The following is a 20295-nucleotide window of genomic DNA, read 5'->3' on the forward strand; positions in this document are numbered from 1 at the left end:
TGTTATGTGTCAAATTTAATATTAAGCAATATCATAATATAATTAAGAAAATTTCTTGAAAGAATATAAAAGAAAACGACATGTAAGTGGAACTGCAGACTAAACAGGCGCTGAAAACCCCACAACATATATACATGTATATTTTTTTTTGTTTTTTGTTTTTATCAAAACTACATACAAACGTGAAATATGTTTCATGAAACAATTTTATTTGTTGGCCTCATGTATAAATCACACAATATCATCGCCTCTGAAAAGCAAATGTGAGAAAATGAAATAATTTATTTGCGGTGTCTTCAGCTATAAGATAATAATCGCTTGGTGTAGATATAACTTGGGTGGTATGAAATTTTAAAGTTTTGTTAAAATGTGTACCAGTGACTATACCGGTGCTGCGTGAGATTTGATATGACGTGAGGTAAAAATTACGGGCACCCTATCGTACAGATCAAGTGCAATAAATCAAACAGATAATGATGCACAATAGGTTTTTATGCCTATAAAATGTAATTGCTTGAAAGTTCAAAAGCTAAAGAGCCGAAAAAATAGTTTGAGTGGGAATAAAGTAGCTAATACGCTGAATTAATGACACAAATGGGGAAATATGATATAAAAATGTCAAAAGATATATCAATTATGTAGCAATCAGTCTGCCGCAGACGACCAAATGAATGTAAGGGGCATCGAGGGTGATTCAAGTTGCATTTCTGTAATATTTCTACCCTGTCGTTTTTGTTATATATGCATAAGTCTTGTGAAATGAAATTATGAGGAAACAGTTATATAATATACTCTATTCTTATGAAGTATTTTTGTAGGTAGGTTTTTTATTACGTCGAGCACAGACAAGGCCATTTCTCGTCTTTTCAGTTTTTTACTGATGGAGGAGGATCTAATATGCAATCACCAAGGTCACTTCTTCAAAGAAGCGATGTCAAGTTATTGACATCATCTTGTCTACGCCAAACAGTCCGATAGATGATCTGCTACACTAGCCTGCAAAAGAAATATTTAATAGCTTAAGATTTGTCTTGATTTTTGATAACATTGTCCGAAAAGTAATCTTATTTTATTTTTCAGTGTGTAATCGCATTTATCAATTCATTTATCTATAATAGTGTTCTTTGTTTGTTTATTTGAAAACACAGCTCAGGACAGAAAAATACTGTGTAATCTCGGTGAATCTAAAAGAACCAAACTTAAACATGATCAGTATATGTATTTGATAAAACCGGACATCATAAACAAATATATTATTATTGTGATGTTATAGCCACTAACATATTTAAATGTTATATATAATGTAAACAGTGAATGCTGGTGTGATTCGCGCCAATTCATTTTTTTTAAGATGAACGTAACATATTCTGTTTATGGTATGAACTTGTATAAAGTTGTAGTCATTTATAAGACCTTTAACACGTTGGACAATCTGAAATATATTAATGTAATTGTTATACTTGTATACTTGTATTGTCTTATTATTCCGTTTTTTTTTGTTAATTTATTTTCTATTAAGCGCATAATGCTCACTTAATTTTTGTTGCCGAGTATTTATGGATGTAGCTAGGTTGAACAACCTTACATGCACATCAGGTAGTCTTGTAAATTATTTCGCACACCATTGAGACAAAATTAAGTAGTAGTTATTAAAAACAAAACAATATTCATGTAGTTTATATGACATAGTTTTTAAAAAGTAACGTTTTAATGTGATTTTTGTGTGTACAAGTTATAGGCCACATACTATGAACTAAGTTTCACTTGCTGACAAAATTGTTGAAAATTCCAAATCTACCTTTTAGATTTATTCAACTTATAGATTTTGCTCATTTTCCCGAACTGTCAAATGTTACAGTTATCAAAATTAAAATCAAAAGACATTCAGCATCAGCGAAAAAAGCAAAAAACAAACCAAACGAAATTAAAACCTGATTTATATTACATAGATTATATGTTTATATGTTGTAACTTAGTATTAGTTTATGTTATTATGTTATTATTGAATTATAAGGATTATTCTGGATATAATCAACGCACCGATTAGCATTGTATTGAAAACTCACCAAAGAAAGACGAACTATCTGTCAGGAAGCATTTCTTATTGTTGAAGTTTGGTAACTTATCAAACAACTTATCAAACGACACGCTTTTAGAATTGTTCGTTAGGAATGTCGTTAACAAAGATGAATGTAGCCAACAGACAGTTTTGTTTTGGCTGTCAAACAGACATGATATGGATTTAAAGGTAGGCATCGTGATATTCTCAATATAGGTAATGTTCTAACAGCATTTATTTAAGAACTTCTATAATATTTGCTTACGTATAAAACTCTATATTTATTTTTACGCGGCTTTTAAACATAAATGAATGAAGAAATAAAAATTTAATGGTAAACTTTGTTTAGAATTGATGAATATACTCAAAATTTAACTGGAGATCAAAACTCGAGCAATAATAAAATGGTTACAGACCCGGTATGTTTGCTGCTTTCGAGTGCTAGTGTGTGGAAACCAAAGGAAACATATCCATATTACTAGAATATCCTAGATAAACCATTGTGCATTATTTTGTTGGACACCAGCGGACATCTGTGCAAAAACCACCGATCTTCTATTAAGACAGCTGTTAAGCTTGCTGGCATGGAATAGCTTTTTAGAACATTTCTTGTCTGAATATAGGAAAGGAATATAATTAAATAAAAAAAGAAAACACATAAATTAGTCCTTTAAGAGATGGAAAAACCTCACTGGGTTTATACCTAGTTTTTCTCTTTATTATTCCATGGTATACCATGACATTGTCAACAGTGCGACATCATCTTACAATGGTTTACAACAACATGCACTATATTACCACTAAAACAGGACATTGCTAACGCGTGGCATACCCCACCATCAGACAATCTGACAATGTCATTATTAACTCGTGTTATACCACCACCGCACCATGACATTATTAACACTGTCAACGCCATGCAATGACAATATTAAGCATATATCTTAAAGATCTTAAAACAGATTGTATGAAGAAAATCAAAACAAGTCAAAGAACAGCCGTAGTTAACGGAACGTTGAAATATTCACCTTTAACGCAAATATTTCTTTTGTTTAAGAAGTACGTAGTATAATGTAAGATGGCGTCAGTGGAAGTATATAAATCAAGTCTACAAAGTAGCTTAATAGAAAAAGTCGCTCAACGCGGACGAACATTTAAATGTGTGTCACTGTAAGAATTTCTTATCGGTTGTTAAGTTATCAGTTTAGGGCTAATTAGTATTTATGAAAAATACCACATACATAGAATTAGTATGCCAATCAGTCATTCCATTTACCGTTTACGACAGGAAAAAATAAAACAAACGGATATGGAACAAAACGTCTAGTAATCACCGACGAGTGTGGGTTGTAATAATTGACAAAACAAAATAATACAGATTTACATGTACGAATTTATTTTATAAATACATTTTTATGATTTATTGGGATGTAGGCCTACTTTTCGTCAGTCTGGTCCCTTCTGGTCTTTTTGAGTCAGCAAATATCAGAGACCGGCAAATAGTACATAATTTCTGGTTCTTCATATATTAATTTGTATATATTTCGAGGTGAATGTGGATGATCCATTTTTGTTGTGTCAAAACAATACACACATACACACACGCACGCACACACACACACGCGCGCGCATTTTTAATGAAAGTTATATAAACATGTTAAAAGAAAATCCATTCATTTTACTTTTCTTTACAAAATATATTTTTAAGTCTAAGAGTAAATATATTGAATAGAGGGCTATTGCACTTTTTCCATGCATTTGTATACGCAAACGCTCGAGGGCGCATTTGAAGCCCGGGACCGAAGTGCGGTAAAGGGCTTCTGCAGGACCTGGTGTTGATGCACGAAACAAAGGTGCATTAGCGCTTTAATGAGCTAGGGACTCCTGCTTACATTTCTATACACGTACAATGAGACACTTCTAAAGCATCATTATTTTTCTTTTAATTTCCCAAACATATTCAATATATCTTACTTTAATTTCACCAGCACTAATATTACAACTTTATGAATAAGGCTTAAATGAACTTATTCTTCTAATACTAGCTCCACGTGCATTATATGTATAAATTAAAGCTTCTGCACAAGGAAATTTCTATTTTCACATAATTTTATATTTATGTATTGTCAAATGCCTTTAAAACCGTTAGAAGATTACCATGAAGTAAAAGAGCGCTTAAGCCATCCAACAACAAACAAGTCACAAAACACGTAATTTTACACTACTTCTTTGAATACTAGTTTTATAAACTTGATAATTATTTACAAAAATATGAAACGCTGTGAGAAGTTAAGAGAACAGTCTTATTCCAGACAGCGTCTCCGAGCTTCCGGGCGGGTTATGATGACCATCATTTAAGACGATGGTACGATATGAGTCCTTCACCCCGCAACTTCATTGGCCATCAGTCTCTAAGAGATTCGTAAGGTATTGAACAACTTTGAGCCGTATTGAACAGGATGTGCACAAGTGAGAGTATCAACCGCGGAATCTACATGAACCGGGGCAGGACCTGATGCAGGAATATATATTGAATTATCGTACAGAACCATATGGATGTCTATGAAAACAGAGCTGAGCAAAATGTAGTCATGCCCAAGATGGACACATTTAATATGACTGCCTATTTCTGTTGTTAGTGCTTTGATAAAATAATCGTTCCCTGTCTTTTTGATTCTTTTGTTTTTCTTTTGTTCAAGTGTAATACGTGTATGATGTGCCTTTGTGAATTGACTACACTATTTACATAAAAGTATTGACTCATCTGTTATAATCTCAATAATAGCGAATAGAACATTATAATTCCTCGGAAGATAGCTACTTTAGAAGTCAATGTACACAACATGACCACTAGGCTTTTCTCTTCCCCTCGATACGTGTACGTCGTAGAGAAGGCACAGGACACCGACAGAAAATTTAAATCTTGGCTGAATTTTTCACCAAGGACACTTTGATTGGTTCAGATCCAGCGCTGTTATTGTACATAAAGGGTAGGTCCTGGAGACCAAACTACCCGTTCGTCACTGTGCAGTTAAGCTTTAATCGAAATTTACGATTCAGCTGCCGATGTTCCGACTTAAGTCGAGGGAAGTGGCACTAAGATATGGCAGGGACGACGAGGAAGTGTACTGGGATTCGTGACCTCTGGGCATTCTAGTTTTGGAAAAGTGATTTTAAGTCATTTTTACTATACATGTCAATATAGACTAAATGATCCCTAAAGGGCGGGGCAATTTTAAATCTAGGGGCACGACTTTGGTAATTTTTGTTGAGGTCTAGGAGAAATTCTTAATGCCAAAAACTAAGGTACGGGGATTATACTTTCACAAAAGACTTAAATGTATTTTCTTATAATAAATATGTCAACATAACTAAGTGACCCCTCAGAATGAGGCCAATTTTGATAAAAGAGGCATGGTTTACATAACCTTTGTGAATGATTACAATGTGATGCTGCATGCCAAATAACTACTAACAAACACTTTGCATTGTTGTTTCTGAGAAGAGACTTCATTTTTGAAGTCTATTTTTAACACTGGAGACCTACGTGACCATTTATTGGCAATTTGTGACTTGCCCAGGCTTGGATAGTTCTTGTGCGTTTTGGTCAAAATTTACCTTGTAGTTCACAGGAGATATTGTTTAAAGAAATTGTGGACAACAACAGTGGACAACTTGCCATCACAAATGTCCAGCTCTGAGCAATTTCTACTCAGGTAAGCTAAAAACAGGTGATCATTATAAATTCTGAGTGTAATTTTATTGTCATCAATGCTTCCAAGCCATCACTTTGTTTCCAGATTTTTTTTTCTTTCATTGTAAAAAGTAAATCTGACCATTACTTTCTGGCAAGATCATTGTTGACACTAGAGGAGAGAGCATCATGCTATCACAAAAACTCACCCTGTACTTTCTGTACTTGTATGCTAATAATAATAATATATGATGAAACATTTTAGTGATTTTAAACAGTTTATTTATCAATGGTTTGTAAAACATTGCATATATGCTCACAGATCATTCATAAACAAAACAACTTGGACCTAATGCAACTTTTTATGTTCAATCTTTAATCAATACAGTTCTCGAATTTCAACTTTTCTGCCAAAAGATATTCAACATTAATAATCATATCTTTATAAATATGTACCTGTATGTTTTTCTTACTACTCTTTAAGATGTAAAACATAATTGTCAATTTAAAAAGCTATGCAATCCTGAAAAAAACAACAAAAGTTGATGAGTTTTATTCATTATAAATTATATTAACACTTTCTACATTTTTTATCTGTTTTTATTAACCTTTGAAGTTCTAGCCCAAAGATTTCCTTTCACATTTTGTTGAGAATTTTCTGGTTTTGCTCCATCAAACATGAGATAATTATGTGGTTTCATTGGTTTGCAATTATCTGAAGTATAAAAAAAGAAATTTCATCTTACACAATGCTGTTTTATAAGTAGAGGCAGTGTTTTGTTTTTTGTTTTAAACACTTGGAGGGGCATAATGTTCCTATTAGCCATTCAGTATATTATATTGGAATTTAGAAGAACTACCTTTTGATTTCATTTAAAGAGTTTCTTACTTTAAGCTCTGCCAGTGACAATCCTGGTCAGTAAAGTTAAACCATTTGTCTATATTTGCAAGGATTAATCCTGCCAAGTCTCACCAAAATCTGCCTTGAGGAGGAAATTTCATTTAGATCTTATTTCTATTTTCAGTTTTGGAAACCATTTTTTTTTCAGCAGACTTATACAGTTTTAGCTACTCATAGTGTTGTTTTTGTTCAACTCTTGCAACAATTTGTGATTAAAGACTCTTTAAGAGGAGTCATTTAAAGCATAATTCAATACTCATTTCACTTTCTTTCTTGTACAGCTGACCAGTATTTTTTATGTTTACTTATAAATGACCACCAAGGGTAGTTCTTTTTTAATTCCAATTGGCCAAGGACAGTCGAAGATGTCATTTAAAAGTTTTTCTTTTCTTAGCTCTTCAGAGAGAACCACAACTATAATATTCCCATATGCATTTTTCCTACCCTTGGATCATTCCTGTATTGTTTCATCAAAATAGGTTTGTCATAGTGGTTAAGGAGATGTTTATAGCAAAAATTTTGGTTTAGAGCTGCATCAAATGAAACATTTATCTGGAAAAATTATTTCAATCTCATCATGTCAGTAAAGGTCAGTGAAGTCCCTTTAAATGGACTTGTTCATCTGTTAATCTGGACAAAATCATTTTTTGTTTTAGGGAATAATTAAAAAATATGAACTGACAGAAATGCAAGCAGGTGCAGACCATGTTCAGATGGCACAGATGTACCCGTTGGTCTGCATTGGTACAAAGAGTTCAGCATGTCACAGGCAAGAATTCAAATATCAAAAGGGAATGAGTAAGCTTTAAGGATGCTATAGTGTTACTATTGTACATATCACACTTAAGACAGTTTAACTGACTGATTCAACAAAAGATGTTTTAACACTTGTATTCCCTTTCCCTCTCTATTATTAGCTGTAAGCTAAACAGCAAAATCGAAGAAAATATGACCAAGGGTTTCCAAGGAGTAAACATATGATGACATTAGACACTGAAGCATCCAGCTTACACATTTATATAAATAACTCAGACTGAATCTTTGATACTAAGTCAATAAAAAAGCATAAAAAAGCTAAACTATTATACTTACAGTGTGTTAATTTAATTTTATATGGAGGTTGAGGATACATTCTCAATAATTTATTTGCCTGTAAACTGTTAAGTTTCCCATCTTCTGACGTTTTACCAAGTTCCCCCGATGATTCAAATTGCTGCTGTTTTAACTTCTTTATCTGTAATAGAAAAACAATATATAGATATAGTTTTGTAAAAGAACTTTAAGAATCAGAGATTTAATTCAAGATGTGTTTTTTCTTTTTTGCAATTGAGCCACATCATGCACAGGAAATTCATGTTTGATCAACATTATATTAGGAAAATGTCATGATTGGTCAGTCATCTCAATATTATGTTCAGTCATTGATATGTTAAGTCAATGCTACATCTGGATATTGGTCACTGTTATGTTTGGTCACTGTTATGCTTAGTTAATAATATGTTTATTCAATATTATTCAAAGTTGTGTTTGCATTAGTATGGAAATATCATTTTTGGTCAATGCTATGTTTCTCCAAGGTTATGTCTGGTTAAAAATTACGTTTGGTTGATGTTAAGCTAGATCAATATTAATTATAATGTTTGGTCAATCTTATGCTTGGCCAATATTATGTTTGGTCAATGTTATGTTAGATAAATATTATGTTAAGTTAATGTTATGTTAGATCATTGTTTTAATTGTTTGGTCAATGTTATATTTTGTTTCAGGGTTATGCATGCTTAATGTCTTATTTTAGTCAAAGTCATGTTTGTCAAGGTTATGTTACATCTATATAGTTTTAATCAATGCTATGTTTAGACAACTTTTATCTTTGGATTCTTGTTTGGTCAATGTCATGCATAGTAAATGTTATGCTCAATGTGGTCAATTTCATGTAAAGTCAACAGGGAAATTGTTTGTTTCATCAATATTATGTTTGGTTGATGATATTTTAAGTCAATGTTCTGTTTGTGTTCATGTTTAAATAATGTTATGTCTAGTTATTGTCATGTTTAGTCAATGTTATGTTTGATAAATGTTATGTCTGGTCAATGTTATATTTGGTCAATGTTATCTCTGGTCAATGATTTGTTTGGTCAATGTTATGTCTAGTTAATGTTTTGTTTTGTAAATGTTTTGTTTGGTCAAAGTTTTGTTTAGTAAATGTCATGTTTAGTCAATATGATGTTTCGGGTCAATGTTAAAATTGATCAATATTTATTGTTTGGTCATCAATTCTTTAAGTAAGTCAATATCCATTTTGGGTTCATGTTTGGATAATGTTATGTCTGGTTAATGTCATGTTAAGTTAATGTCACTTGAAGTCAATATGATATTTCGTCAATTTTATGCTTGGTCAATATTATATTTCGTCAATATTATGTTTGCTCAATATATTGATTGCTCAAGGTTATGTTTGTTCAATATTAATTATGTTAAGTCAATATTATATTTCGTCAATTTTATCTTTGGTCAACATTATATTTGGTTAATGTCATATTTGGTTAATATTGTGTTTGGTCAAAATCATGTTTGGTCAATGTTATACTTTATCAATGGTATATTTGGTTAATATTGTGTTTGGTCAATATCATACAGGGGCAATGTTATGTTTGGTAAAGGCTATGTTTTGTTGATGTCATGTTTAGTCAATATAATGTGTCACAGGGTGAGAAAAATGTGCAGCCTGACTGGGACTCAAACCCGGGACCCTCAGAATACTGTTCCGCAGCTCTAGCGACTGAGCTATCAGGCCGCTTACCATTTTCTCCCCTAATTAGTGAAAAGTTCTGAACCGTGACAAATGTTTTGATATTTTATAATCCTTTGTTTGATATTTTTCTTTGCACAAAATATCCTTCATATCACACATCTTTTCTTGTATGTACTAATCAACTACAGTACTCTATTATTTATTTCTAGGAGTATTATAATGGTTTGCCTGTATCACTGCTTGAGCCAGGTCAGGCACAGCTGACTAAATTTTGTCTTGTTGTACTATAGCTGTGTTTAGCATTTTGATACGCTGGGCATTGACCTTACACTTGAAGTACAATTTTTTTAATCTGAAGTTTTGTAAGTTAATTGCATAAATTTTAGCAGATAATTGATTAAAGAATTAGCAGTCACCTCATGAGCTAGCTGCATTAGAATTAATCTATTTAAAGAAAGTCAAGTCAATTAATTTTGCACATTATAGATATTTGCTGTAATTATACTTTATACAGAGAAATCTCATTTTCTTTTCTACTGATTGTAAGAGACATTATTTTTCTCATAAATTACTAATATTTCAGTATAGTTTAATTAACTATGGACAAAGTAAGAACTGATGACTTTTACATAAATATTACATTAGAGCACAATGCTGGGGTTCTTATTTAAGCTCTGTATTTCATACAAGCATAATACAAATCTTTAGAGCAATTATCAGTGATGATTAATCACTAGAGATATTATTCATAACATAAAAAAAAGAAACTTTCATTAAAATATACTTTAGATATACCAGTAATTACTGACAGCTCAACAAGATACGGCATAAAATGACGCAAGGGTTGACTAATCACTATATGACTTTTTGTTTTTCAAATGACTAAGACATTTTTTTTTCAAATACAAAAATAAATACTTAAAGGTACCGTAATTGTGTTTTAAATATGGAATCATTTATAATGTTTGCAAAGAATATTTTCTAATTCATGATATGCAACATGATTTTATAAATGAATCATTTGCAATTATTTGAATAAGGCCCCATCCAACTTGGTTTATAACATTTTACTATGATTTTACAAGGCACTAGACGGTTATCTTTAAAAGATTGATAGCTCCGATATGGCAAAGATTAGAACGTGTGCTTGCAGATTCATATTTGTAATTAATAAATAAAATGAATTATTACTAGTCCGACACAGCCTGTCATATTTCACCATGAACTGTCAATATTATGAAAAGATTGCTGGAACATTTATCTTAGAACTCACACGTATTGGCCAGAAACTCTGGATCAAAATCGCTATAAATCTGTCAAATATTACTCCATATTTATGCTGAACCTTTACAGACCAGGAAATACATCTTTCCAATCCTAGACAGTAAATTATCATTCATGTATAACAGAGTTTCATGATATTTGTATTTGCTTTAAAACTTATGAGCAACATCATAGAATACATGTCTTCCAAATTTGCATGTGTTCTGAAATTGTGTGTGTTGCCATATCTATCAAGCTACAAGTAAAATTATAAGATATCTACAATGTATGTTCCTTCTAGGTACATTTTTATTTAAATTAAGGTAAACACATTAATTTTAATATCTTGAAATTTCAAACTTAAATTAGAGGTCATATGGTGACTTTTCAGCTTTACTAAAGAAGGAAGAACTAAACTGCCCCTCCATGCAATAAATACTTCAGGCACAAACGGGCATAGACGTTCCATTAGCTAGCTGGATAACTTCCTTATATGAAAGAATCCAAAGTGCCTGGTGGGATTTGAACCCATAGCATTGAGGGGCAAGTTGTTTTAAGTAAACGACTATAACCACCTGTTAAGACTACCCTTTCAAACCTAGAACATTGTGGAATCATTTCAATAAAGCTATATAATATATATTTCAATGATGGACACACTTGATTAAATGATAATGGTGGGGCATAATATCTGAACTGGGGTTATAAGGTTCAGACGGCCAGGTCAATCTCCCTCAAACCTAAAAAGTCCTTTATCATATGTTACCCTGATATACTTACCATAGATTATTTACAAGTTATAGCACACTATTTTTAAAAAAATATTTGGTTTGTTGTGATATACCTTTCTTTATTGCCTTTTATAATGTGTTTTAATACATGTAAAAAGAAACACAAATCATTTATAATATTGCATAAGAACTTCATAAAAACCTTAACCTACAATATTATTTATATCATACACTTTTTATGAACCCCAGCTACAAAAGTGAGCCAAAGGTTTCAAAGTTAAATGCTCATGCTTAATATAAATGTCTATTTCAAAGATGTACGTAAGTTTCAATTAGATTACTTCCATGCCAAAATAATATCTGACTTTTGATTTGCACTAAAATTTTCACACAAAAAATCTCAGGTTTTACATTTCTATATATTGATTACAACTTTTCTATAATTCTAAAGTAGCGTTAAATTTCAATTAGGTGTATAATACAATGTATATAATATATTTTCTTTTTCATTTTTCAACTCCGCCAAATTTTACCAATCATTTCAACCAGGTGTTCCGTAGATGATGAAATAACTTTATTACTTTATCGCTGTTTCTATATTGTTTGAATTAGCCTCAAATCACTACTTGGGGGTATTAAAATATCTTGACACCATTGTTAACACATACATTACTATGCATAATAGCTGTAAATGTATGCATAATCAGACTTACTTTAAAGCAAACAGAGAAACTCTTGATTAAGAAAATTTAATCCTGAAATATATATCAAGTGCCGCGTTATTTTACACAGCTGGCCAATATGAGTGAAAATGACACAATTGAACAAGTCTTCAAGCTGTGTGAACACATCTATTTCTATGATTCTCCCATACATTTAGACTTGTTTTATAAAAAAAAAATGAGCTATTTATTTAACTACCGATACTCAATGTTTAAAATCAATCAAACAATATTTTTAGGGTCAGTATACCAGAATCTTATGCTGAGGAACTTCAACTAAGAATAAGCATCTTGAAGGTGACACAAAATGAATCCTTAAACTTTTTATCTCAAAGGCTAAATGCTAAAGTTCAAAGCCCTATCAAATACATGCAATCATTTTAAAAGTCGGTTTCATTTTGTGACCAAAAAGTTTGAAATAGGTCACATTGACCTTTGACAAAAGCAAAAGCAGTAAAGTAAACAAAGGGGCACAAATATGTCAAATTGTAATTAAGTGTTGCAAAACTTGGCCATTTTTATGTGAAAGAAACCTGTTCATATACTTTTTGTGTATATTCATTAACATAGTTAATTTACAACATACAGACACTTCAAAGTAAACAAAAGAATGTAAATGTTAAATTAATTGTATCCAAAAAACTAACAATATACAATAGAAACGCAGCAAGCATCTGTCCCTGTACAAAGTAGGGGAGACGCTGGTTTTTACTTTAGTAGTTGATATGAAGAGGCGAGAGGACATTCCACCTCCAGAAAAAAACTAAATTTTCACACACAGGTTCTTAATAGATACTGACTTTGTTCTCTAAACCTTAATAAATAAAGCTTCATTGAAGAGTGAACTCTGACTTTTGGTAAAAAAAAAAAAAAGGTTTTGTTAATAACTTGTTAGCAAGTTGGCGTTTTGACTCAGTCAAATGCGGTTAATTATCTAGTGTCATTCATATTACCTGTTTCCGTAAAATATTGTAACATACATAAAATTATGATCTTTACTCATTTGCAACAGAAAGTGTGTACATGGTTACTTGGATATTCTGTACTATACATACATGTATATGAGCAAACATGGCAAATTCAGTATCAAAATTTGAGACATGAATTGGTTTACTTTCTATTGAAATTTGATCATTATCAGAATTTTAGTTTCATGTACATTTTTAAATAGTGGAAGAGTGAAAAGTTAAAATTGCAGAATTATGGCTTTATTAGTATTACATGTAAGTTTTTTCAGTCTTGATATGTGACCATTAATTAGTATCTGTTATGTTCATCGCATGCATGGATCATTAAGAGAGTGTTTGAGACAGCATGGACCTGACATAACACAATATGGACATGGGTTTGAATGATGTTACATTTAAAAAATTAAGTATCCAAAGACAAATATGCATTTCAAAAAGGCACACTTCTGCAACTTTTATTTTTCATCCCTTAGCTATTTACATGAAACAAAAGTTATGATAATAATCAAATTCCATTTCACATAAACCACTGTGTACCAAATATACCAATATTTTACTTAAATAAGTATACAAATTTTCCTTTTAAGTTAAATACACATAAATAAAATACAGACCCTCATGAAAAAAAAACTCAAAATTTAAAATAAGAGAATATTTGCATTTTATGTAAACAGCTAAGACCAGAAGAGTTACTCCCCTTTTAAAGAATACTTGGTAGTGTAGGCCTTACTTCAAATCATCTCAGATATCAGTGACCAAGGTGTTTCTGCTGCTACATAACCTGACAGCTTGAGCCATATTGATATCAAAACATTTTTTCTCATGCGACACTATGAATTGTCAGTTCAAGATTTGAAAGTGAGTCATAAGCTTAAACATTTTTTTGTAGCTTACAACACAATCATATTAATATAAATTCTGTATAAACTAAGACTGTAAGCAGAATCCACAATGATTAATATGTTGTACAAGCATGAAGCTTGTTTTACGATCAAGTAAAAGAATTACAATTAATATTTATAAATATAATACTTCATTTTTATATATCTATAAAAGGCTAGACCAAATGATTACCAAAGCATGGTATCTGAATAACAAACTGAGTAAGAGTGAGATTATAACTATAATGTACCACACATTTTTTTTTTTTTGGTGGGGGTGGGGATGTGGTGGTGGTGGTGGGGATGGGGCTTATTATTGACTAGTATACAACTTTCTATGATTTAATCAAAATAGGGAGTAGTGTATAGACAGCTTTAATTGAGGGCTATAAATCTAACTTTAAAGCAAATTTATATTATTCCAACCCTTTCCTATCAGTAATTTGTAGGTGTGGGAGAGTGGGAGCTATTCAAAACCATTTCTGATGATAAATTTGCTAATATTATGAAATTTCTTTTTACATCAATAAAAATTATGAAGAAAATAAGTAAAAGACTACATACCCTAACTTCTGATATACATCTAGAAAATGATTTATATTCTTCAGCACATGTATTCTCCTTGAAATCATGTTTCTTCCAACATGTCATTAATACCAACTTCTCCTCCTTACATGCACCTGAAAACAAAATAAAACACAACATAAAAAATGTGTAAACAGTTTCAACGTGATAAAAAGAAAGTGTATACAGTTTCAGCATGACATAAAGACAGTGAAAACAGTTTTACATGACAAAGAGAAAGTGTAAACAGTTTCAACATGACACATACAAAATGTTAACAATTTCAGCATGACATAAAGCAAGTGGGAAAAATTACAGCATGACATAAAAGAAAGAGTTAACAGTTTCAGCATGGCATCAAGCAAGTGTATACAGTTTCAGCAACATAAGGAAAGTATAAAAAGTTTCAGCATGACATAAAGACAGCCATCGTTGGAACCCTAGTTACAAGTTCCATATATACTACATTTAATATACCTATACTGGTAAACGGTTACATCCTGGGTTACCGAGGATGAAAGAAAGTGTAAACAGTTAAAGATTTTTCCTAAAATTGTACCAAACTTTTAAAACAGTATTAGGTATTTTAAGAGAGCAGGTTTCATTACATTGACTCCATAATGATGACTCTCCTCCTTTACTGGGTGTAAAGATTAAAAAATGTCATGCCAATTGCTTTATTTCCAGCAAAAGTGCAAAATTGAGTAGAACCATCCATTGATCTACCATTACCTAGGTGGATAGCTATTTAGTATTTACAAAATGCTTCAGGCATCTGGGCCATCACAAGGCACTTGCCTTGTATTACTGTATTAGTGACGTGGCAAGTGACTAATGATCAGCACATGGTTACTAACTTTGAAATGCCTCCATAAAGTGTCATTTAGACCTCAAATATAAAACGAATACTTTACCTAAACTCACATAGAGGGAATAAAATATAACAACATATAATATACAGTACAATGTGCTTTTGTATATTTTGCACTAGGGATGCATTGGTCATTATAATTAAATGAATTCTTCAGCAGGATCTGATATACATTTTGTGTCAGAATCAAGGTGGGTATAATGTTCATATATAATATAACACAGTATCTTGATAGAAAGACAAACAATGCTAGTGTCATTTTTCTTTTATTTTCTATATCATTTAGAATATTTTTTGTGATATTTGTATCAATACAAAAGATTGTGTACAAATATTTATAAAACACATATATAAACGGCACTTTTAATGAGTGTTCAAGGATCTAAGTTATGAACTTTCTCGAATTATCTGGGAATTTATTTTTTGCTGAAGGCTGGTTGATATGTAAGGATTTTATTCTAATATCACTTCATATTTTTTGTGCCACTATTTTACAGTTAAAAATGCATTATCATATGAAATATTTGTGTTTTATGATTCAATTAAACTTAACTACAGTATGATTAAAATCAAAGTAGAAAGTTTATGCATAACAGTTTTCTGGATTTACTGTTATCTAAGACAATATTTTTTTAAACTATTTATTTTTTTTCTTCATATTCTGAGTTTGTCTTAGGTAAACCAGCACTTCAATGTAGTTATGTTTTTGGATCCCCAAGCGGAATTAGTAACAATTTGTCACAATAACGATTCGCCACATAACAATTCACCACAATGAAATAATACTTCGCCACAGTAGGATAAATTTATAATTGTTTTAAGTATGACTGGTCTTAGTTAAATTTAATTAATACAAAAGAAAATAAACTTTTTAAACATTAATTTATCAAGGACACTGACAGTTTGAAAACTGGTGTGAAAAATTTGTACTTTAACACAGGTCTGTGAAAATTCATTTTTTAACTCAATCTGGCCCCAAGTCAACCCGGCCCTAAATAAGTCAATCCGCCCTCAAGTCAATCTGATTTCTGGTCAACCCAGCCCCATTTTTACTATTTATTATTTAGCCTTACTTTTTCTTCATTATTGTCCTGTCATATATTTTGATGCTCATCTATTTTGACGCCATTTTTGTTTTGACCTTACAGCTGGTGAAAATGACCTTGTATGACGTCATAATTTGCTGACTGCATTGCAAGCATGTATTAACAACGTATAATTAAAACATGTGGAAAGACAGAGACGCTTCACTGACAATACTTCACCTTTATCATGTGCTGTATTTTTTCACCTTTTTACTGATGCAAAATCAATGTTTATGCAAGACATAATTTTGTAAATAAAGCCTTGGGAAAATCTTTACCAGTCCTTTTTTGTTTCTAATTAAACCTTCATTTTAAAATATCTAATGAGTGTCATGTGATTAGAGGTGTCATCGATAAGGATTTTTGTATCGTTATATCGGCAGTGTTTGAAATTAGCACTAGTCCTATAGCCCCTGACTACTAAATTTCTCCTCGGGCTACCAACTTTTCAAAGTAACAAGCCCGGCCAGACTACTGTATTTTCAGAGGCAATATAAACAACTGTTTTGAACAAATGAATCGTGCTAGTGAAATGTCTTTTGGGCTATTGAATATTCCAATCTGGTAGTCCAACCAGCCTTGTGGTTTCAAATACGAATTTCTTACACTATGTCGGTAATGAATTATCGGCAATACAGCGATATATCGATTGCCAGGCTAAATTTTAGCTTTCAAGTCTTTTAAATGTTTCCTTAAAGACACTGACAAAGCAGTTATATTTAGACAAATGCAAAAAAGATAAACTATATAAATGAACAATTTGTTTTTTTTCCATCATATAGCTATAAATGAAAACTAATGACTAGTAACTATAAAGTTTAAAGCCTTTTTACTGTAGTGGTTATTGTTGCTATTGTGTAGTTACTGATCATGCTAAATCCCGTCCTTGCCGTTCCAATTAGGCTGGGTTTAATTGGCAAATTATAGTGTTAAGAACCTGATTTATTATTAAAGTTTAACATTTTGTAATCATAATTTTTACAAAGAAACACTGACAAATTTTTCTTGGCATTTTCCCTTTTTAAAATCTGAATTGAGGGGTCTTGTCATCCACTTAGCAGACGTGCGAGATTACAACGAAATTAGGCAGCATTCGTTAGAGACACTGGGAGGTAACTTTAGCATTTCCGTTTTCATTTTAGAAAAAAAATGTTTCTGGCTTCCTTAACTTTATGTGTCGCTTTTATTTTGACGTTTCCGACAGTAAACAGGTCTATCAGTTCTATAAAACCTGTTTGCTGAAATCTCTTTAGCTAGAAATATATGTGCATTCGATATCCGATATTTAAAAAATGGAATTGATATGGAATCGGATAACAAAGATCGTTGATACACCAATATCGATTGAATCGATGACACCCCTACATGTGATTTTAGAAAACTGTGATAATAACGAGAAACGGGTACATGTCTATAATTAGTGGCGCAATAGCTCAGTTGGTTAGACTACTGATTATCACTCTTGAGGTCCCGGGTTGGATCCTGGGTAACACCCTTGGGATTTTTCAGAGACACTTTCAGTGTTTCCAACCTACCTAGAGGTGTTATTGGTAAGAAATCCAGGTTACAAATCCTCGCATGTATCAGTGCTATACACTGGGCACGTTAAAAAACCAAGGGGTCTATTCAATAAGAGCTAGGGACTACTTCCCGGATTCCCTTGTACCTCATAGCTGTCTCTTTAATGTATACAATGTTTACATGTACCTGCTTATAGTATCGATAATCGTAAACAATTTTAAAGCAGTATGATGTATGTCAGTCACGGTTCAGAACTGTTCACTATTTAGGGGAGAAAGTGTGTAAGCGGCCGGATAGCTCAGTCAGTAGAGCCACGGTACGGTATTCCCAGGGTCCAGGGTTCGAGTCCACGGTCAGGCTGCACATTTTTCTCACCCCGTGACATTTTGAGCCCAACGGGGGACCATGATGGTATAAAGCTCCGAGTCCAATTTCACATTGTTCTTTGAACCCATTAGAAATTCGAGGACGAATTTCAATATAGCGGGGGAGTATGTCACGGTTCAGAACTGTTCATTATTTAGGGGAGAAAGTGTGTAAGCGGCCGGATAGCTCAGTCAGTAGAGCCACTGTACAGTATTTCGAGGGTCTCGGGTTCGAGTCCCGGTCAGGCTGCACATTTTTCTCACCCTGTGACATGTAGATGTAGTCTCAATATTTCGACTGCAAGACAGACTGATTTTACATTCTGATATTACATATCTCTATCGTGAAGGGCGTCCATTGTCTACATAATAAAAAGCACTAAAGCGCACAATTTGTTGGGCTAGTCTTTAATATTTTGGAAATTGGACCATGTTGACCATCAATACTCTAAAGACTTACTTTCTCTATCGCGTTGCTTCTGTGTCGAAACACGGTTCCCTAGAACATTGGGTTGTAAAATTCGTCTATTAGCAACAGACGGAAAATAATTAGTAAATTTCTTCACATTGACCTTCGCACCACGGCCACCACCTTTACACAAAGTTTCTGTAAGATGTGGCATCTTTTAGAGTGTCTTTTAAATAAGAATTTTATTTCGGAATTACTTAATCATGAACATAATTTAATTTGAACACTTGATGAAGTTGTTGTAGCCGTATCAGCTGCAATATTTTTTTATATCTAATTTAGGGTCGCGAATTCTCATTAATACATAATATGAACCAGTTTACGGCAATTATGGTAGGAAACCACTATATTGGCCAGTATCAGTCTTTGACTGAAAAGTGGCAAGAAACGGAAGGAATTTTTTTAATGTGTGTTATTATTTTTTATACGGGTCCCCACCAGTGGGGGAAGGGGGAGGGGGCGGCTATAATGGATTCAAATCAAAATTTATTTATTGTCGGTATACATATATAACATTTTACAAAACATAAGCTATGTATAGGTTTTGACCGACATACATGGATATAAACATAAAACTCATAAAAGAAGCACATTAAGATAAACTTTGAAAGACAAATGGTAAATGACAAGTTAAATTACTATAATGTGGGATGTAGACACTAAATGTTATAATTTAAAGTAAAATAATAATAATTAATAAATAGTAATGATATGCTAAGGATATGCTTAAAAGATGTATACTGTACTGGATTCGCTTTGTGGCGTCGGTCGGTCCGTCTCCATTTTCGTGTCCGCTCTATCAATCCTATACCAATTGAAGGATTTTCTTCAAACTTGGCTCAAATGTTCACATCAACAAGGGGATGTGCAGAACCCATGTTGCCCATGTGTCAACTCAATGTCAAGGTCACAATTGAAGGTCAAATATCAAACAATCAAATATTAGACTGTATGTCGTGTCCGCTCTGTAAGTCCTACACTAATTGAAAGATTTTCTTCAATCTTGGCTCAAATGTTTACCTCAACAAGACACACTTGAAGGTTAAAAATTGATTTAGAAAATATTCTTAAATTTTAACATGTATTTGAATATTTCTGAAACTAGAAAAGATATATGCTTGAAACTAAAAATATATATAAAGTGTCATGTACATTTTGACATAATTATGCTTTTATTTTAACTTCACTGCTTTTGTTTGTTTTAATACATTGGGAAAATGAAAGGTTATATGTAACTGTTTCGAACATGATTTGACAATACAGTATATATTTATACTTTTGCCTGTACAATTTGTCTTTTTTTCACCAGAGATAATTTCTTTTTATGTATATGTATTTGTGCCGCTAAAGTTATTCCCTTAACCACCTTTCGGCAATCCCATATATAGGCCTCTTCGAAACAAACATCGTTTTAGTAGATCTATATCTTAACCACGCATTCAACAGTCA

The 20295-nt window shown here is 32.2% G+C and overlaps 1 protein-coding gene across 1 annotated transcript; it reads right to left on the reverse strand.

The window, feature by feature from the left end:
- Nucleotides 1-6012: 6012 nt before the first annotated feature.
- Nucleotides 6013-19173, reverse strand: LOC132734828 (small ribosomal subunit protein mS37-like). The gene is made up of 4 exons (XM_060721681.1): nucleotides 18838-19173; nucleotides 14536-14651; nucleotides 7747-7888; nucleotides 6013-6468 (listed from the first exon to the last, which is right to left on the reverse strand). Exons 1-4 carry the CDS (start codon nucleotides 18998-19000, stop codon nucleotides 6344-6346), a joined length of 546 nt encoding a protein of 181 aa, XP_060577664.1. The 5' UTR covers nucleotides 19001-19173; the 3' UTR covers nucleotides 6013-6343.
- Between the last annotated feature and the right edge of the window lie 1122 nt (nucleotides 19174-20295).

This window comes from Ruditapes philippinarum, unplaced genomic scaffold (assembly GCF_026571515.1).
Source record: "Ruditapes philippinarum isolate M1 unplaced genomic scaffold, ASM2657151v2 ctg39_1_1_1_1, whole genome shotgun sequence".
NCBI lineage: Eukaryota > Metazoa > Mollusca > Bivalvia > Venerida > Veneridae > Ruditapes > Ruditapes philippinarum.